At 40.2% G+C, this 22267-nt stretch overlaps 1 protein-coding gene across 4 annotated transcripts in view; it reads right to left on the bottom strand.

Annotated features, from left to right (window-relative positions):
* SCAPER (S-phase cyclin A associated protein in the ER) overlaps positions 1–22267 on the bottom strand; it is a 142432-nt gene that overhangs the window by 111066 nt on the left and 9099 nt on the right. For all 4 annotated transcript variants that reach the window (XM_071441781.1, XM_071441780.1, XM_071441779.1 and 1 more), the window contains exons 4-8: positions 19359–19429; positions 14413–14610; positions 5801–5901; positions 5237–5353; positions 3180–3340 (exon numbers count right to left, since the gene is read on the bottom strand). In XM_071441781.1, coding sequence (XP_071297882.1) covers positions 3180–3340; positions 5237–5353; positions 5801–5901; positions 14413–14610; positions 19359–19429 — 648 coding nt within the window. The remainder of the gene's footprint in view (positions 1–3179; positions 3341–5236; positions 5354–5800; positions 5902–14412; positions 14611–19358; positions 19430–22267) is intronic.

The raw sequence follows: 22267 nt of genomic DNA on the forward strand, positions 1-22267 counted from the left end.
GCAGTGCACCAGAAGATTCTGTTCATTTTAATTCACCAAGCAGTTCAGGATTCAGTCACTTCCAGGCACGTTTTTAAATAAGAGTTTGCAAAGCTAATATGTTTATTGACATTAGATCACATCTAATGAGAGTCAAAGTTAATACTCAGTGAGGCACCCATCTTCCTCCATGGTTTTCCCTCTGTGTGGAATTCTTATAGCCCAGTAGCCATCTCCACAGCCTACATATCACATGCTGGGTTTGATTACTCCCAGAGCTTTGTGAATGAATAATTCATGTGCCTGCCCTGATCATTCTCTAGTTTCATGTGAACTTGGCTGTCCCTGCCTGCTCTTGTGTTACATGGATGTGACAAGCCTGTCTGTCATCCATCTGTCATCTCGGGGCCCTCTCAGCCTCCAGGCTCTTGGCAAATTGCTCCATCTGGAAGAAGTGGCCAAGGAGCTCACTGGAAACACCACACACAGAAATCCAGGCACCTGTGTGCAAGCTCCTGGGGTTCTACCTCAGGAGATGCACAGCCCCTCTAAAAAATTGACTCACCACTGACTTTCTGCCCAAACCCCCACAGAAATAAACTTCAGCCCCATCTGAGCCAAACCAGGACAGCTGCCTGAGAGGGTTGGACATCCTGCAAGGTCTCCAGTCTTAGGCACATTACAGAGGACATCTATTCACAGCTATGGACATGAGCAATTCATCCAAGAAAGATGATAATGATAGTAATAACAATAAAAACCAACCAGATTCAAGTATGGCAGCAGAAAAAAAAAAGTAGTGCTTTTGAGAAGTTCACATGTTCTAGACTGTTCTTTGTCCTAAATCCTGTAATAACATTATTTTAATTGTAAGCACCTATTCCATTTCTAATACACACTCTAAACTTGTATAATTAATCTCACTTTTTACCACAAGCACCAGGGAATTCATGAACAGAAATTGCTCAGACAGTAAGAAGAGATTAGATTTCATATTGTAAAAAACACTCAAGCATGAAAGACAATTTTTTAAAATTCATTAAAATATTGAGGGTAACAGTAAGTTTAATGAGGGAAATGAGATAAGATGATTGAACCTCATTTAATTATGCATTCAGAAAAGGAAAGATTAAAGAACTATATGGAAAAATAATGCATTTTCTTTCTCCCTAAGGGCTTACTTAGTTAAATTTGGAAATTGCATCAACCATGAAACAGATACAGTATCATACCACTCATCCTCATCAGAAAACCATTGTGAGACCTAATGATAATGCTGTTGGAAATCACTGGAGAAAAAGTGTCTAGGAAAATCCTGTGGCTGCAAGCCCCAGCTGGGCTCTGGGTGGGAAGGGAGCATTACAAGAGGTGGGGGAACCCTTCCCCCAAGGCCCACATGCCCCAACAGCTGTTTGGGGAGTGCATTAGCTGGGCAAGGGCAGAGCAGATACACCAGCCTCAGAGCTGCTCCCATAACGCATGTGAAGAGCCCCTGTGGCTCCCTTCACATAAACTTCACAGATTTTCTTCTGTTTTCATCAGTGGGGATAGTTGGATCTTACCAAAGTGATTCCACCTCCCACACACTGGACAACATGCTCCTACAGAGAACTTGATTTGTTAAAAACATAACAATTCAACCACCAGCAAATCACTGAAATTCTCCAATGCTCAATGTCAGCAATTAGGGATTCCTAAGAATAAACAAAGTCTAGAGGAATGACTGGTATTTCTTAAAATGAAATGTTTCAAGTCTGGATTGCATCCTCCATTTGATTTGAAGATTACTGAACTCTTGTAGCCAGTACTACATGACCTAAGGGGCTTCTCTCTTTTTGGAGCTCATCAGCAGAAAGCAACATTCAATAAAACAGCACACAAGACTGATTCTTCAGCCCTCTAAAAGCCTCTGAAAGGAAAAAAGCATTTTGTTTTCCTCTTAGCCCCTTAAAATACATTATCCATATTGAAATACAGATCACTTTTATTCCCTGTGTAGCTAACAACGTTCTCCCTATGCACAGGAACACCTAATAAAGGAATTTTAGCAACAGCTTGGAGCCCTCTCACTCTATTACGAGCGACAATCACCAGAAAAAGCTTTTGTTACAAGCAACTTCAACCACTGGTTTATCTCAAAAGTGCAATTACACATCAAGTACAGTGCTGAAAACTCAGCCACACAGCTCCTGCTCTCTAAGCAGCTCACTGCAACTGTACACAGGCAGCAGCCATGGATCCCCCTTGCAACCAGCACCCTTGGAGCATGGCTGTGATGGTTCTGCTCTGAGCAGAGGAACCCACTCCTGAACTCATTCACGGTACATGCCAGACCCCTGGACAAGGTGTTTTACTTCCATTATATGCCACAAGTCTGCAAGTCACCATACAGAGCTTCTACTACTCCTAGGTTGAAAATACAACTATCTTAAATTGATACATGCACTTCCTGAAACTTTAAAAAAAAAAAGAAAAAAGCAGCGCACTTTTAATTTTCTTTCAGAATATCCATTTCTACATCCTGCCTGAAAGTCATCTGAGACCACACATGAAGAAAATAAATGAAAAAGAATTCATTTCTGAAGACAATCTCAGAGATCCAGCACAAAGAAACTGATTTTATAAACCAAATGGTAGTTTTTTATGTCTGCAACTAAATCAATCTTTTCTAGAACAAAAGATCCTGAATCAAACATTCTCCAAAGAGCATCTTTAGAAAAAAAATTCATAACTAAATGTGGTAACTCTTGTCTTCCAAAAAAAGCATCAATTGTTACTTCAGCATAGTTGTAATAGCATGTTCTTCCAGGACATATAAAACTACCTTGAGCTCATCCCAGATTCCTGGACATGCATTACTCTTTATATTGTTAAGCCATCCCAACTTGCAGTCAGTTAGATTGGCAGTTTGTGACCAAAGACCTTTTGCTTCTTGGGATGTTATAAACTGGTTTTAACAGACCAAATTCTAGTTTGTGAAAATACAGCAGAATTTTACCTTCACATGAAAACCCACTTTTGGCTCAAACTTAACTATCGCAATAAAAGGCTGCATGAATCTTTTATCTCCACATTGAATTTAAACATTGTACTTTGCAAAACTAGGTTTAATTTTGCTTAGAACACAGATCATCACATTCTGAATTCACTTCATCCCACAGAGTTTGTGAAAATAACGGAGGCCACTGAAGGGGACTTGCCATTTTTCCGCAGTGCCTTCTGTGCAGGAGGTGCCAGGCAGGCTTGTGCTGTTGCCAGCTCAGGATTGGCAGCTTTAGTTCCATGGTTGGCTTTTACCTTATCGGCCCAACTTACTCCAGAGGGAGCCAGGCGTGTTGCAGAAATGGTCACTGCAGGGTTCCTAAATGAAAGTCACAGCTCTTTTTAGTGTCTGGTCAAGTAACAGAATGCTTTGTTAGAAAGCTTTATCAGAGTCTCAGAGACCATCAGAACAGTGCTGAACAGACAACCCCTCCTTTGGCAAACTCTCCAGCTTGCAGCAATTTACACTGAAAAGTTGCTGTAATTTGCTCAACTAATTGCTGTTTTTCATAAACAAGATTAAATTTAATTGTTGTAATGCTAATTTCTGAAGGCATTAATGTTTTTGGCAACCAAAGCAATGCATCATAAATTCTACATACTAAGTCTTGAAAAATACTCCTGTCATTTCAAGCCTGGCATTTGACCATTTAGTACTCCCAATTCCTTTTCATGAAAAATAATGAACAGATGTTCCTACTCATCTTCCACATAAGTGATTTTATTTATCACACCCTTCTTGTTATTGCTTCTCCAAATTCTTTTGGTTTTGCATCAATGCTGTTGGATACCTCTGATTGTCCCTGTTTCTAGTTTCTGTACTTTTCCTACTTTTTCTACACTGCTTTGGGGAAGATGTGAAGATGACTACAGGTATGAATCATGAATTTCTACAGAGCTACACCACTACCTGCTCTTCTATCCCCTATTCCTTTCCTAGTAACTCCTAGCATTCTGCCAAAAAATTCTGTAGCACCAAGTATGTCTCAGCCCTTATTTTCCATCCTATTTTCTCTCTCACACACAAAATATTGTAGCCTTATGGGGTTGCCTTGCTTTGAGACACACACTAAGAAGAAAAAAATTTGCAAGTGTGAAGGACAGAAGACTCATCTTGCTGTTCCTTGCTCTAATACACAGTTTCTCATCATGTTCCTGAGATTGTGAATAAAACAGCTCCAGCAGCAATAGCAACAGGTTATTACAGCCAAATAAGGCTTGGCTGAAAGACTAATTGTGCTGAGCTGTTGTGTTCTAATAAAAATAAAAATAAAAGAGCATTGATTTCCACCAGATTCAAGTGTTTCATTTGAGTGCTTGTGCATATTTTCTCCCCACCACCAGGCATTTCAGCAGACACCTCTCAGGTGTTGTCAGGTAGGAATCAACAGATTCACCTACACAGGGCCTACCCCAAACACACTTTGTAGTATTTTTGTAGAAATACCTGATTTTCAGAGAGCTCAATCCTCAGAGGTGCTGACCAAACAGTCCAGTGTCACATCTCTGCTGAGGACAATGCAAGCACTCAGGAAACTGGGCAGTGTGTTCCTGAGATCCCAACAAACCTGAAGGTTGTTGTTTTTCAGCACATGCTCTGAGAAAGATTTCAACTGCACACATCTGTGCTCTCCAGACTGAGACAGTGCCAGGCAGTGCTGCTCTAAATCTATGCACATTTTTGTTGAACTGCTTTCAGACATTTTCATTTCAACAAGTAAAAGATGCTTTACTGTAGTATACAAGATGCTCTACATTTGAACTAGTATCAGTTTTGCCACTCATCATCAGAACCATCATAATCTCACTTTACACTCCCTCTTTCTGACCTATATTCACTTGTGCTCATTCAGCTGGCTGTTCACATTGCACACACTGGCCATTTTAAAATCCAGTTACAGACATTCTGACCTTTGTTTTGTAGGGAGAAGAGAGTACTAAACAGATCACATGAAATACACTGACAGTACTTTATCTTCAGGTCTTTGTCATGACCAGTAATTAAATGTATTACAAAGTCAGGAAAAAGTAAGTCCTTGATAGGATTTTCCTTTAGAGATCATGGGCTCTTTTTTAGGAATGCAAAAAATTGCTTATATGATTTAATAACAAGAAAACAATACATTGGTTACTACAGAAAAATAGTGCATTCATGAGCTTTGCTTCAAATGAATCTTTATTTTAGCTTCAATAAACTTCTTAGTTGGTTTCATACCCAAAATTTAAACTCCTTCGAGCATTTGATGTCACACTGATCCTGTCTGTGGAGGGGCTGGGGATCACGTGGCGTCCTGGAGACATTTTCTTTACTTCCCAAGCCAGGGAAGTTGGTCTGCAAACCCAGGAAAGAAAAGTTTAAAAATACAACTCACAATAACTCTTCCTTTATCATCTTAAAGCAAAGCTAGAACCAACAAATGCTCAGTATAGTAACAAATCCTGCTGAATTGAATCATTCATCTTAGCAATTGTTTCTACACTACTACAAACCCTATCAGCCACACCCATATCCAAAATAATGCCTCTTCTCAAGATTACAATGTTTATTTCAAATTCCAGTATAGAGCAAAGCATCAAACCAACCATTCAAAAGGAAAAGATGAGGGAAGGACTGAAACATCCTCTACTTCTAAGTGACAGTGACAATGCACATAAAATGTCCTCACACCCATTTTGTCCAAAAGGAAAATTGGTTCTATTTGCTGAAGCTCTGCTAGAAAATGAAGTTTACTGTGAACTTTACTCTCACTGTAGATTAAAAAAATATAAATCTAATTACCTGCTTTGAGCATCAGCTTTTTCTAGCTTCTCCTGTAGCTGTATCCAATCAATCAATGCTTTGAAGTCCCTTACATAGTTATCAAGCATCATCAGGACTTCCTGAAAAGCAACCACCACATCAATCTTTCTATTTAAAAACAATCCCCCACCCCAATAAAGGACCTGAAAAGAAAGAAGGACATTTACTATTTAGCTTTCTCATTAGAAATAAACCCAGGAAAACCCCTGAAAACAAGAAGGCACAGATAATTAAGATTTTTATGTGAACAATCATTAAAACATTTATCCTAAAAAAAAAAGGTGCACATTCTTCAAGGTCTGTGTCAGCATCAGTGTATAAGGACAAAATGGCAACATTTGCAGGAAAATAATTCTTAACACACATAAGAACACCTGTTTCATTATTTATGCCCCTTTTTCAGTCAGTTATCTTTTGAAATATGCTGAACACACATCACCAAGAAAGCAAAACTGCATAAAACCTAACAGGTCTGTGGAAAACTAAAAATATCACAGTTAATCTGTTTGTGAAGTAAAAGCAGACAAAACTACACAAAGGCAGCAGCATCAGAACCTAGGTGGGATTAAAACCTACACTGTCAGAAACTATGTGGGCATGCTGGGGATTTACTCAGAATATGCAAAACCTTGATGAAGCAGTTTGAATCTGGAACCACGTGTTGGTCTCCAACAAATAAAATGAACTGTTACAAAAGAACACATCAATTAACTTCACACCACACCAGGAAGAAAATCACAGACAAAATGGCAGTGGCTGAAGAGACTTGTTGCTGATTAAAACAACCTGAACTTTGAGAAATGTTGACTGTGTCTACTGATGCCCAGTTGGCACAAATGTGTGAGTGTGGTGCCTATGGTATGGTCAGATTACATCCAGAAACAAGGAAAAACTCAAGGTAAATTGCCTCTACTCAGTTAATGGCACCAGTTTTTCAGTGCAAGGCAGAGCAAAACATAATATCATGGAACTCTCACTTGTGTTACCTGGGCAAACACAGCCATCTGCTGCCACTGGCAGGGAAAGGAGCAATTCTTTATATTCCACATATGAACTCAAAAATCATTGACTGAACATGACAAAACCCAGACCTAAGGCACCTCCTCAGCAAAGCTGAATATCACCAACACAGCACATGAATGGCCCTCTCAGGGACAGAGTGTGAGCTCATGGCAGTCAGAAAGAGCAGCTTTCATAACTACTCTATCCCAGACAAGAAAAATGTGTCCTGTACTCTGTGGTGACAACGTGCTGAAAAGAATCAAAATCCATGTATGAAGCTTCAATATGAAACTTCAATGAGCTTCACATGCAGAATGTAAAGTACAGACATAATTTTATGGTATAAGGAAAAACACTAATGACAAAATGCTGCTGTTTCACAAGTTCTTTACTATGCCAAAGTCAGTCCTGCTGGTAATAAGACAGATTTTCTGCTCAAAGTGAGTAATTATTACTTAGAAATTTTGGGAACAATTACAAATAAGAAGGTATTGGTTCTTAAGTGTATAACTACAAATTTTAACAGCAAAACCTTTGACACCAAAACCAATAAAAACACTCTCCTACAGTCCAGGTAACTAATGCACATTTTTGCAATATCAATCCCATACATATTTACTTTTAATTGTCCATCTAACAGAAAAAAGGCCTCTAACACATGAAAAATGCCTTTCCATATAAAATCATATGGATTAATATTCATTTTGTTTAACGTTGAAATTCAGCTTCAGTTTTGACATGAGCATCCTTTTAACTACTCCTTATGACACACACATAGCAACCACATATCTGGTTGCTGTAAGGGAAAGGCACCAGAGTCAGACACCAGGGAGGGAAATCAAACAGAATCCCACTGCTGATGCAGAAGTTCCTCTTTGTTTTGAAATATTCCCCAAAAATGCTAACAGAAATCTTTCTTACAAAGCAGTTGGTTTACAGCACCAAAATAATTAAGTAAAGTCTGCTACAAGAAATGAACAACTCAAGTGTCTCAACCAGTTCTTTTTTTTTTTGTTCCACTAATAAAATTTCAGCTTTCTAATCCAATTCATGTCCATTTAGGTTAGCCCATGCTAAGTTGTGCTGACTGTGACTAACAATGAGAGCATAGAAACCAAAATTTAATTCTGAATAATTTATTTTTCAAGTCAGCCACTTACATATTCCTCAGGAAGAAAAAAAAAAAAAAGAATTAACGTGAATATGAGTTATATTTCTGAAGTTAGCTAGCACAGGAAAAACCCACAATAAATGGTTTAACCTATTTTAAGGAATGCTTAGCTCCACATTATCAGAAATGATCAGAGCAGACCCATGCAGCTGTAACCCGAGCCATGTTTTATGAACAAGGGAATACAAACAAGACAAGCAGCTGGAGCGGCCCCACACTCACTGATGCACATCTCTCTCCCTAAAGCCATGAGGGCTATTTTGTCAAGCAGGATGGAGCAGAACAAAAGTGGCTCAGAAAGCGCCGTTGCAGGCATGCAGATAACTCCATATAGATGTCCAGCTAAAATTACCAATTAGCTCCCCGATGGGCTGCAGCGGCTTCGATTGGTGTGCAAGGGAGCCGCGGCTGGCGCGGGGCAGGCGGGCCGGCGCCGTCCCTTTGTCCTCTGACACCGGATCCGGCCGGGGCCCCGAGCCAGCCCCGCTACCTGCGCCACTCCCTCAGCCCTGCCGAGCCAGGCAAAGCTGCACCACCCGAGAAGCTGCTGACAAAAAGGAACCTCCACGGGCCGCTGTGCTGCGGCCGCACTGGAGTCAGAACCGTTCCATAGCTCCTGATTTCTCAAGGTCACATCCATCCCGGACGGTTTTTAAAGGCAGTTTGAGCTAAGTAAAAAGCAATACTGCTGAAAACAACCCCTCAAGGAAAATCAGCGACATGAGACTCAAACCAGACACAATGTAACTCCTGTTACCTTCTCTCTGTTCTCATCAGTTCTCTGATCACCAGTTCTGCATGTTTCTTTTTTGTTTTCCCTTCTTTTCTCCAGCTTTAATTGATCACTCTGCTTGCCATGTATTTATCTCAAAGTAGGACCTCTAGTCTCTTCAACAGGGTGATTGTCAAAACCCAGAATATCCCTCTGGCTGTCCTGAGCAGCCAAGACCCCTGCCAGGGGGCACAGAGACCCTGGCACAGAGCCCAAAACACCTGTGGGTTTGATTATGACCCATGGAGCAAATCACCAACCTTAGATGAAGATCTGCAAGCCACAATAGTTTAGGTAGAATAATAGTGAAGTTATCATGGGGTGGAAAAGTAGATTTTGGGGTTTTTGGTATGGAGGTTCAGGAGGCAAGATGGAGGGATCTGGGTGTGTCCAGCCTTTCTGCTTCTTCTTCTTGGCCTCCATCTTCTGCTGTGATGTTGGCACTTTTGGATTGGTTTAGAGTAGAAGCTCACTGTCTAACATAGGTGATGGGTATTGGAAAGTGATTGTAAACATTGTACACGTAGTTTTCAATATAAAGACATAACACCACCCTGGGGGCAGGCAGAGTGCCTCTGTCTGTCCTGCTGAGCTGACCTCAGCAGGAGAAAGAGTTTTATAGATAAGATACAATAAACAACCTCGAGACTGAGAAATGAAGAGCCCTGACTCCTTCTTCGACCACCGGGCTGGGAAAAGAGACTTTCTAATGTATCTCAGGGTCACTGTGAGCAGCTGGAGATCCCTACAGGTGATCCTATAAAGGACTTTGTAACCAACAAAGATCTTCAAGAGTAGCTGCTACATGGGAACAATCCTCAGTCAGGTCTAGGCCCTAGATAGGCCCATTGAAATCCCATTTTACAGAATGGAAGTGCACTTCAGAAAGCCCTCAACCACTTTGAAATGTCCTTTCATGCATTTATTCTCCATTCTCAAAAAAGGAAGAGGCAAACAGGGAAGTACCAAAGACTGTAGGATTTTAAGGTTAGTCCAACCCAAAACAGTAGCACATGAATCAGGGAGATTAATTCAGTCACCACATTTGTACTTTAGCTTATTAGCCAAGCTAGAAATATGGGTTCTATTTTACAAACCATGGCTACTATCACTATTGCACTTTATGCTGTTTCATTATCTATACTGAATATTTTAGTTTATGTTTTTACCAAAATAAACTCCAAAATAAGCTTTTACCAAAATAAACTCTTTTATACTGGAGCATGCTTTTAGCACACAAACTAAAAGTTCCTTGCTTCTTTTTTAAATGTATGTTTTCAAGGTTAACTGGGTGTTTCAGTAATTTGACACAAAAATTGCTTCCAAAAATTCCTTGTAGCCTTTTCATACAGTTGAATTACAGATAATTAAAGCCAGCTCTGGGGTTGTTTCAACCAACGTGATTGTCCAAGTGACTCTTACAGCTTTGGGAAAGGATGAAAGGAAACAGCTCCTCTAGACAAAGGACTCTCCTTATATCAACTTCAGCATGTGACAAACAATATTTTAAGCAAGCACATGGTCTCCTAGACCCAAGTGTTAAATGCAGCACATCTGGCCTCAGCTGCTCCTCACTGATGCACCTTCAACACGGCAGCCACAATCCCCTGCCTGACAAGGATGTGCTCCAAAGGATCACCACCATTTCCAAAGGAAATTTTCTCCAGAAGAATTAATGCAGTGGCACATGCAAGGACTCAATCACATCAAACTTAAATACACACACACATATATACACATATATATACACATATATACACACATATATACACTTATATGTCTGGTGCAAAGGATGGAGAGGCAGGAAAAGGAATACTCAGGCTAAAAGACATGCTAGCTTTTCTGAATAGATCTGAATAGATCTCCATTTTGAAAGACCTCATCCCTTTTTATCTGTAACACTGAATGCTTGATCATGAACCCATTTTCCTGTCCTCCTCTGTTGACTCATCCATGGAAAATGACAATGAATGAAAAGGTAAATGCCCATAAAGAGGCAGCAGCTCACAGAGATTCACACAGTGAACACAGCTATAAGCTATTTCCTTAGGAAGATCTTTAGTCCTGTTAAACATCCCCAAATTCAGAACTAGAAGGTGTATTTTGTGAGTGAGTGCTGCATGGCTTGGATGCTTTGTGTGGAAAGGTGTAATGAACTCCTTGCCTTGCACTCCTGTGCCACACTCCAGCTGCAGTAGTGGCTGTCCCAGTGCCAGCAATGGCTCAGCTGCATGAGCAGGGCTCTCAGGCTGCACAGAGAGAGTCAAAGCAGTGGAATTTGCAGACCCAGGCCCAAAAGCAGCCCTCAGAGAGGCTCCTCCCTGCTCCTGGGAGGCCTCAATCAACTCAAGCCCTCTACAGACATCCCCTGACCCAAAGGCCTTAACCAAAATGGATTCAATGGGTTCTTTCACTGAGGGATGTCATGCAATGTGTCTAAACTTTTCATGAAACCTTTAGCCATCTCTTCACCTTGTGCTGTTTGTGAGGAGCAGAACAACAGAACTCCACTGCTGAATTTTCCATTTTGTAAGAGGGAATAAGAATCTCAAGCAAAATTAAACTGTTTTCACGGAACCAGACTGATTCAAGAAAGTATCTGTAAGCTTCAGAAACAAGAGAAGGCCAAAAGCTTCCAGAAACACACCAGAAACTAATGTTAGGTGAAAAGGTAAGAGATTGTACAAGCTCTAAGTAGTGCTAAACAGCAATGTAAAAAGAATATTGAACTAAATTTTTAAATTATAAAATTCAGCTTTTTTGAAAGGAAAAGAACAGTTGTGTAGACATGGATTCTTACACAGCTGAAGCTGTTAATTCATTCTAGGAGGAAGAAACCTCCAAATTAAGTTAAAGGCAGTTTATACTTGCTGTATCATTAGTTGTTGGATCCAGTTGCTCAAACTCTATCAATAAGGGGTTTATCTAAGTGTGTAGTGTTTCTGTTCATATATACATACACACACACATATATATAAATACAAACTCAGGTGCTGAGACACCTGAAAACACCAGAGAAGAACAGCAGCTGAAGACATCTGCTGCATTAACCAAAACTGACTACAGAAACTGCCTTCTACCCAGCTACAGATCTTCTGGTCTTAACACCTTTTATTACACAGCAGGAGATTTAAAGGCATTACCATTTCTGCTCTGCCTACACTTGCCACCCAAACCTAGAAAATAGTAGGTAAAATATTCATATAAACACACAAAACCCCAGCTAATATAGAGAATATCCACACAATTTGCATTTCAAATGTTGAAGGTTACAGCCATATCTACTAGGACATATTTAATCTTTTATCACTATTGCACAAGCTGATTTATGTACAGTGAGATGATGCTTAAACTTGAGAACTCTTCCTTTATTTCAGAAATAATTCAACCATGTTGATTACACCTTTCCACACAAAGCATCCAAGCCATATCTATATATCTACATACATGATTTGAGAGTTCTCAGTTCCAAATCAATAGCAGAATACCAACTCCAGCAGAGCCCAAGGCTGAGAAAATACACACAAGCACTGATCCTCTTACACACATTGCCACTGTTTGGATCCTCACCACAACCCTTGTGTCTGCAGTTTCAACCACAAAGAGCCACCAGAGCCCTCTCCCACTGGGGACCATCAAACATCTTCAGTGACACCACGATCGATAAAACTGCAACAGCTCCTAGGACAGGGGACAGCAAAAGGCACAAAATACCAAAAAATCCCAACTAATACTTTTCTACCAGGTTAAACAGAAGGTGTAAAATGCCAGAAGTTGTCATGTTTCATTTTCACAATGGGTCTTCTTAGAAGACAACTTTTACACAACTACAATGGTTAAATGGAATAGCACCTGCCCACTTGACCAAGACAGAAATTTAAAGGGTCAAAATTAAGGAAGTTTTTGATAATGTGAATTTATCTTAATTGAAAGGATTTTTCAAAATACCACTTAAAAATGAAGGAAAGATTAGCAGTGGGACCATTTTGGTTTCTTATTTAATATTATTTCCCACCTATGTCCAACAGTCAAAATGGGAGAAACTGGACTGTCTGTCAAAACCATCATAAAATAATGACAAATAATAGAATTTATAGAAGAGAAACATTAGTAAAAATTCTTTGCAAGACTAAGCAGTTTCACACTTCGTAACTTAATTAACAGAAATGATAGTAATTTATCAAAAGAATAGTCATAATTTAACAGTAACCTGTAAAAGAAAATCCCAGAGAAAAGACCACAGCACAAACACATATTCCAGCTGCTTAGGTGAGGCACACTTGTGCTGAGAAAAAAGATTTTTTGAAAGGTAAGAGTAACATGAACATTACATAAGTTTCACAGCATTTGACACTGGACTGCCCTGTTTGCTCATTGTTGGTTTTTTTCACCTCTGTTTTGCAAACAAGGACCCTGATCCACACAGATACATACATCATTGTCAAGAGTCTGCTGAAATGAAGACTTTTCACTCAGGCTACGTCGTGTCCCCATCCTAAAGCAGATCAAGTGCCAGATTAAAATGTTGAACGATATCTAACCCCCAAAAGATGTGATAATGACACAAAACGCTTCTGTTCTTTCAGTCACAAAAGTTTCAAATGCTAATTTAATTACAGTGCAAGGTTGGCTGACTTTCTTAAACCAAAAAATTCTACAGAAAGTTTCCTGAGCAGGAAGACAGTTCAGTAACAAAATGTTAAATTGTGTTAGACCAGAGATTTGGAAGCCTCTGAGCTACTGTTCAGTTCTCAAAGCTGCTTTCAATGAAATGTATTTGTACACTAATCTCAATAGCAATTTGGCTGTGTCTGATTACAGCAGAGAATGAGATGCATAGGATAAGAAAAAAAGTTTACTTAAATTGATATATGAATTTTTTTACAGTGATTAGATAATCATTTCCAGAATGTGTTGAGTTTCCAGCCATGTTTAATATGAAAACAAAGTCATCTCTTTAACATTTCTTTTATAATGTATTCTGACTTCTCTTAATGCTTGTGATAAATTCCATTGCCAAAGCATGAGTGATTTTTATTAAATGACAAGGGTATTTCTAAAGATCTACTAGAAAATCACAATAAAATGTGAACCAGATGCACAAGCTATTACAAATCCAGGTTATTTGAAACTGCAAGTGTCTTACAGTGACATCCCAACCAGACATTGCTTACACTCGACCACCAATCACTTTCTTAACAAAGGGAGAATGAGGAGAGTGATAACTATCACTGCAGAAAGGGAGCAGAGTGTAATTAAGCCACTTAACAGCAAGCAAATGAATGTGAAGAAGGCTGAACTGCAACAGTGCCACCTACAGTAAAGGACATTACTGGGAAAAAGAAATCAATCAGTGCTTAGTCACAAAAATAACAAAATCAGAACTCAATTAACAAAATCTGATTCCACCAAACAGCTGAGCTCTAATAATATCATGTACAACATGACAAGTTTTATATAATTTAAAAATTAGTCCTTGCTCAAGATGAAAGCATTTTCTTAAATATGAATACACATATCCTCGGCTTTCCAATCTAAAAGCCTATACAAAACACAAATGAAGCTCTAATTCCTCATTTACCTCTTTTGCAAAATATAAACAAGCCAGACAGAAGGCAGCTAGGCAAAGGGCAGCTGGGGCATTACCTTGCACTCCACCACACTCTGGTCGGACTCACAGGTGACGTAGATTTCATCGACCGCCCGCCGCAGGTTGTCGAACAGGAAGGCCCAGTAGCGAGCTCGCAGATCCACCTTGCGAGGCTGCCTGGCCTTCGTTGGGCTTTTGTCAAAGTTCTTGTCTCCAGCTCCTGCTGCTGTTAATTTACAGTCCAAGGAACTGTTCTGAAAGCAAGAAGGTACAAGGGGAAAGGAGAACAACAAACAGAAGTGTGGTAAGGAGTTGGGTCTTGGTGCAGCACACCTTTCATCAACCTATTGAAACACCTGTAAACAAGGACATTTTCACTGCAGATCACCACATCATTGCACTCACCTGAGGTTTTTAACACACACTTTCTTAAATATACACAGCACTTATGATCAACTAGATTCTGTTTCTTTGACAGTTATCATATTTGCATTCCACAACACTAGGAGATACTCTGCCTCTCAGCACACTGGAAAGATACATTTTCTAATTACATATCCTGTATTGCTTTTTCTGACAGATGTGTATATCCAGAGGTGAAAATAGCATTTTACTAAAACATAACAGCAATATTCCACCACAGAGAAATTCTATTACCAAGACATTACATATGATGTGATTGTTTTTAAACCCTCATGGTAAAATGTGTTAATGCCACTGAAATGCACCCTAAACCACAGATTTAAATGACCCAGTCCTGCTTTGCTGCACAGGTGCAGGGGACAGCCAACATGTATGGAAACCCAGGGCACCAGAAATATTTCTCTGTCTGCTCTGGGGTGTCCTGATCCCCAGGGGAGCGCTGACTTTGACCCTCATTCATGGAGAAAGTTTCCTAGACTTCAAGATAGACTGGAATCCACAAAAGTGTGGAATAGATTATAGAGAGCAGAGTAGGTATATATCACTTGGTGAGATATTTAGGTTTTTGGATTTTTAAAATGCGAACCAGAGGGTTGTGGATGGAAGCAAGATGGAGGGCACAGGGTGTTGTCCTGAGTTTCTTCTTCTTCCTTCTTCTTCGTGGGTTTGGGTGGCATTTTGTAATTGGACAGAAAAGTCTGCATTGGGGGCTCTTTGGGATCAGTTATTGGGTTAAAAGGGAAAATAATCCAGGTGTCAGTTCTTAATTGGATAGTTTAGTCTTAAAAGCCCTTGTACCAAGAGATTGTTGGCCATTTTGTGCCTTCTAATGAAAAGCTGAACTCACAGTAGTGAGACTGTTTTACTGATAAGAAATAAACACTTGAGTCTGAACACAAATCACTGTCTCAAGTGTCTTCAATCCAGACCCACAAAAACCAATGACTGGTACCCCCACAAACATGCTAAATGGGATGGGTGTGCAGGACATTCCAAAGAGTTCTGAAACACACCTATTTGGCTAAAAATACCAAATCACTGCTTGGTTCTGTGACACTGCCCTTATTAAACCTAAACTTCTCTCCCACAGAAGAAAACAAGCTGTAAAGGGCTGCTACCATAACCTTGTGCATTCCATATCCAGTGGAGCAGCACCCTCAGTGAACAGCAGGTGACACCCAGCTGTGTGCCATGTCCTGATGGAGCTGTCAGCTACCTGTTAATGTAGTCTGGTTTGGGTGGGCTTTTCACATTCATGTATTTAACAGCACTTTTAATGTAGTTCTGATGCACTGCTCCACTGAGGCATGAATCTGCAGCACATCAGTTCCTACTGGAGTACTCTTGCAGGGGTTAATGCAAAGTCCCACTGTAAATGCTCTACTTTGGGGACTGAATAAGAACAGCTGAAACTGGCACCACACTGGACAGTACACAGTGTTTATAATTAGAATATCCAATCACTAACTAGAAACATTGTAATTTCCAAAACAATTGGCCAGGATTCAAGCCTTTTTGTCCTGTACCACACACACCATCAAACAAATTCCACTTTGCACTTAGGGAGGGAGACACAGTGCCTCAGAGTGGTTATGCTCTCATCTGCTTTTGTGGTGAGATGCTAATTTTTCTGTAAGTTGCAGAAGAATGGGCACCTGATTTACTACAATCACACCAGCATCTTGGCTACCCTTACATATATCTCCAAGTGCTTCAACTGTACTCCAGATGAACCCCAGTTAATGTATGCACGAGAGTCATGCTCAGAAAGATGCATGGCATAAACAACCAATGAAAAGCAATTTCAGAAGGGTTTCATATTTTTTCTTCCATTACATAAGTCACCTTTTAAAAAACTGCTAGGAAAAAAGATGCTCCTAGGCTGAGGCCTTGTGTAAAAACATTTAAAGCAAAGCTTATATTCTGGCTAATTTATAGCTCCTTGAAACTACTGTTTATAATGAAGCAAGCACAACTACAGAATCATAAATAGCTACATTAAAATAACAGTGTTACCTATTGCTGTCAGTATTTATAAAATGGGACCTCAGGAAAGTGATTAGGTTTACAGTCATTCAGATAATACTGCTGATAAAAAGGATCAGTTGTTTTGGAATGGGAAACATGCATAATTCCCACTCTGAAAGATACATGTTCAAACCTATCTTTAAAAGACAATGTCATGGAATATGTTTTGATATTTAGCAATAAATGTTATCCATCTGCTGTATTTGGCATCCATTTATCTTTTCTCTTATATATCAGCCAAATTTGAATTAGAAAAACACCTTCCTTGTGTAGGCTCTGTAAGCCACAGCAGTTCCATCATTATCCTGTAAGCAGACTTTCAGGGTCTCAGTAAAACCCAAGCAACATTTACTGCTACCACTGCTCCAGCAGAACACCTTTGAAAGGATAAAACCCTCTAACCTACCTGATTTCTTGTAGACACTATCACACAAGCAGGTTAGCATTAAATCAGAAAAAGTATTTTAACTTGCAGCAACAGTTCAAAAAACCTTCAAGTGCAGAAGATGCAAAGCTGATGTACCTTTGAAGTTAACAGACACAGAAACACCACTTCTTACATCCCAAGTAACCCAGCATGGATGATGAAAGTGATATTAAATTAAATCTCTTGGTGTTTTTTAATTTGGTTTTTTTTTTCTCCTAATAGTTTCAGTAATTTCAGGATTTGTGGAAAGTATGCAATGTATATTTAAACTCCTGGGATGCCAAAATTTATTGAATGTATATTTGCCAGCACCCTACTGAAAGGAAGATGAGGTTGGTAAGATCATATGAAACAGCTCTTGTAAGTTTATTTTCTTGAGATTAGTGGCCCATTTATATGTAAAGGAAAATTAAATGTGAAAGCTCAACAAAACTAAGCCAAAAAAGAAAAAGCCACCAATTACAGCAGAATCCAGTGTCTGAAAAGCAACAGAAATGAAGGTGCTGAATGCCAAATTGAGATGCCAAGCTGCACAGACACTCAGCAGTGCTCAAACCTCAACTGAGCCACCAGGAATGCACTGTGTCAGTGACAGGAGCTTCAGCACAGCAATCCCACACTGAGCAGCAACCAAGCAACCCTGAAAACTCAGGGTTCACATAACCCCCAGTGAGACAGAACCCAAAGCACACATTGCCCTCCACCTCCCTCTTCTGGGGGCACACCCTGAGAGGGAGCCCCAGGCACACCAGGGACACCCCCTGCCTCAACAAGGGAACCCCAGGGACACCAGGGACACCCCCTGCCACACCAAGGGAACACCAGGGACACCCCCTGCCACACCAAGGGAACCCCAGGGACAGCAGGGACACCCCCTGCCTCACCAAGGGAACACCAGGGACACCCCCTGCCACACCAAGGGAACCCCAGGGACAGCAGGGACACCCCTGCCTCACCAAGGGAACACCAGGGACACCCCCTGCCTCACCAAGGGAACCCCAGGGACACCCCCTGGCTCACCAAGGGAACCCCAGGGACACCCCCTGCCTCACCAAGGGAACCCCAGGGACACCCCCTGGCTCACCAAGGGAACCCCAGGGACAGCAGGGACACCCCCTGCCACACCAAGGGAACACCAGGGACACCCCTGCCTCACCAAGGGAACCCCAGGGACACCCCCTGCCTCACCAAGGGAACACCAGGGACACCCCCTGGCTCACCAAGGGAACCCCAGGGACACCCCCTGCCTCACCAAGGGAACACCAGGGACACCCCCTGCCTCACCAAGGGAAGCAGCACACACCATGTCTGTAATGCAGCACTGTGTGAGCAGGGAACACAGATGCCAAAGTGAACTGGGAAAGCAATGCCTGGGTTTGAAAGATGCAAATACATCTCTATGGAAGCAGAACATTTTTATTTTTTTCAAAAAATAACATCTTCCATATGCTTTATTACCAAATTCTGACAGGCTGCCTCAAAACATTAAATGGCTAAAGCTGTACTAATGGCTAAATCCATAAATCAAAGAAAAACAGTGGTTAAAAATATTAAACATGAGGAAAGATTGAGGTATTACTTTATTAATGTAATAAAGGTTGTCATTCACAGAGGGGAAAAAAAAAAACTGAATAAAAATAGGAGTGGTGTCTTCTTGACAATTCTCAGTCAAATCTGCTTTCCAGTCCTAACTCTTAGAAATTTTACTCACCTGGACTCTTCTCCAAATTAAGATATACTGACTTGAGCCACTGACACATAAGGTCAAGAAATTTCCTTTAACTAGAAACTGGGAAGAAAGGCAGCCCCTGTATAAGCAGTGTATTACAGCAGGACTATCCTATATCATTTTATTGAACAGCACTTTCCTTCAAATAACTTCAATGCCAATAAGTCATGTGTGCAGAGGCTGGGAAGTGCCAAAAGGAAAGGCTGAGCAAGATAGCCGAAATTCTGGCAATTTTAACTTCTCAATACTTGACTTTGAAATTCATATGCTTTGAAAAGACAATGGATGCACAGTTTTAGAAAAGCATTAATCAGCCACCAATACACCAGTGATCTAACACAAAAAACCAGTGTTATGTCATCTATTTTATGTCACAGTAAGAAATGAGCAGATACCTGTTTTGCAGTCTTGTGTGTTCCTTGAGTCACCCTTTTTGTTTTTCCACCAGATTGCCATTTCGATTTTCCTGTGGGAGAAGCAACTGTTTTAATCAACAATAATGATTTTAATTAAATAGAGCACTCTAAAATGCACATATCTCATCTTGCAATGCACTGAGAGGGGCACAATTTCTGAGTTAAGAGGTTTGGCAAATTTTATATTCAAAATATATATTCCACTGTTTAGAATGTGGATAATGCCAGAAAACACTAGAGAATGAAAAAAATACAAGAAAGGCAAAACACACAGACTTCATTAAACAAAGGTAAGCTTTGAGTTCTCAGTGCCTCTAAAAATCATAAAATTACAATCTACATGTCAAACATGATACTAGTTTTCTATATAAATTTTAAGAAGTCTGCTTTTGATTGATTGCTCCACCAGCTATTACAGAATTCAAACAAGAAATACATTAATTAGGAAAACTAAATGCAATGATTTAGTTCTTCTGGAGCTGTTCTGCCAAGAAAGATGGGAAAAAACAGAACTTAGGTCAGGATTTAGTTCATCAACATTTAGACAGCCAAAGGAAGAGAGAAAAACATTCACAGGACACAAGTCCTTCTCCTTTAGACATGAAATCCCTTCTCAAACATACCTGTCTTCCTCCACTGTTTATACAAAGTAACTTGAGCAACTGTGCTTCCAAAATCAGTTTAAATTCCCAGTCAGAGGGGGTGATTCCAGGTCTCAGTGCTGCACTGGTGGCACTTAACTGATTCAGAGTTATCTTTGCATAGAAAAATCTGTGTTAGCCTAGACCAACCTGATCTGTGTGCACTTAATCTTTGAGATTTGCTATAGGGTAATGTAAAAAGAATTATTCCTCCAAGTATCTAAACTTGCTCAACACAAAACTCAGAGGATCCAGTTACCAAAAATGTAAGCAAGTTAAGACAAAACAGTAACTATGGCCAGAGTTTTCTCTAGCAAAGATTACATCCAAAGAGAAGTTTCAAGATTATTTAGCTGGATGAAGCCAAGCAAAGCAATGCATTAGTTGAATATAGTCCTTCCTAGACCATGGAGATATTCTTAAATTTCAGAATTGTCCAGTTGAGTTTTTAACAGATGAGGCCAAATTCCCAAATGCAGCCCAGCTGTTTTACATTGCTCTGGTTATGTAAAGTAGCTGCAAACCTGTCTTAATCAAGCAGTGGTACAGATGGTTTGCACAGCTGGTTTGGATCATTGGCTATTCCAGGCAACAAGGCTTTTCATTTAAAACAAATTAAAAATGATTTGCTTGATAATTCATTTTTAAATGTTACATTAGCCAAAAAACAGGTATAAACTAATATATTGAACTCAATTTAGCAGCATTGAGGAAAAAAAAAATCATTCAGGTACTACCTGTATAAAACCTTCCTAGTCACTAAAAAGCTTGAACTGGGGAATAGTTCCATGGTAGACTTCTGATAACAGAAATATTTCAATCACCCAAATCTCTCTTCTGATGTGATTTACATTCTGCAAAGACAAGGTTTTGAAGGCAGTGGCATACAGGACTTGCACAGTGAAAAGGTTTGCCACAAGTAAGGGTTTACTGAAATAAAAAGGGGCAGAGAACACATCAAGTTGCAGACTTTTTAGAGTCTATAAAATCCAGAATAACAATCCATCATCTAAGATCTGTGAAATGTCTGAACAAGTCCCTTCTAAAGACAAAAGCAAGTTTCCAGGCACTTCCTATATGGGGCAGACATTTAGATGCACAATAGCAGGTTTTGCAAACTCAATATAGTGTGGGACAAGGACTAACTTTTTCTTAAGGTGTGTAGGCCAAAAAACTTTGCATTTCAGCAGCAGCCACATTTTCAAGCTTTCTTGTTCATTATTTTACAATAATGGCTCTGGTAATGAGATTATTTCTGCTTTTGTCTCTCTATACTCCCAAGCAGTGGCAGCACTGCCCAATGGCTGTTTGTATGTGCAGTGTAACTGGTGTGTAACTGGTGTGTAGCTACACCATACTGGCATTGCTAAGAGAGGAACAGCCTTCACTGACACCTGAAGGGCACCCCCTGCTAGCAGCTGACTGAATTGTAAGGAGAGAACAATTGTGACCCAAGATCATCATCTCCTTTAGCTATTAAGTTGCCCATGTGAAATATATAAAGTAGCAAAGTTCTGCAGCATTGGAGGAGCTACAACCATATTTTACACTAGAAGTCCATTTCCTCCCTGTCTGGTGTTTAAATATGAAGCACACAGGGCTTATGATTTGTGAATCTTCCTGTCCAAAAAGCAGAGGTGCCAATACCTGCCAAAACCCTCCACTGATAACCTATTTTCAGAAGCTATCTTTTACCTAACAACCTCAACAACCATCCTGCTCACCTCTCTCTTTTGGATACTTTTACTGGTATGGGAAATGTGGGAACTGCCTTCACATTTAGGAGTTAATTGCTGCCTTTATTTCTGTCCTGGCTATGGCAGAAATCAACTGCATATGTTGGTTCAATGTCTTTGACACTGTTCATCATCACACCCTCAGCAGAAATGGTAATTTTATACTGAGGAAGCATACTGAAGTTTCTAATTGTATTTTGAACCACATCTTTTAAAAGTTTGTGCAGCAGCAGTAGATGCTATTTTTCTAACTGTACTGTGCTAAGGACCCTGTTGTTGTTCTGTTTCTAGAGTCCCACACTGTTGTTATCAGATTTCTAAAGTCCCATACCTCTTCAGCATGTTCTTACAGCTGCAGATCTTCACAGCACAGACTCTTTCTTCTGCATGTTGGCCTTTCTCAGTTCAGAGCTCTTTCAAGGCTCTCCCTGACTGGCCAGCCCACCCCCTTTTATCCCAGTTATCTTCATTGGTCACAGCTACAGCTCATCAAGGACAACTGGGACTTTCT

This window comes from Agelaius tricolor, unplaced genomic scaffold (assembly GCF_023055355.1).
Source record: "Agelaius tricolor isolate 1412-34295 unplaced genomic scaffold, bAgeTri1.0.p SCAF_16, whole genome shotgun sequence".
In the NCBI taxonomy this organism is placed as follows: Eukaryota; Metazoa; Chordata; class Aves; order Passeriformes; family Icteridae; genus Agelaius; species Agelaius tricolor.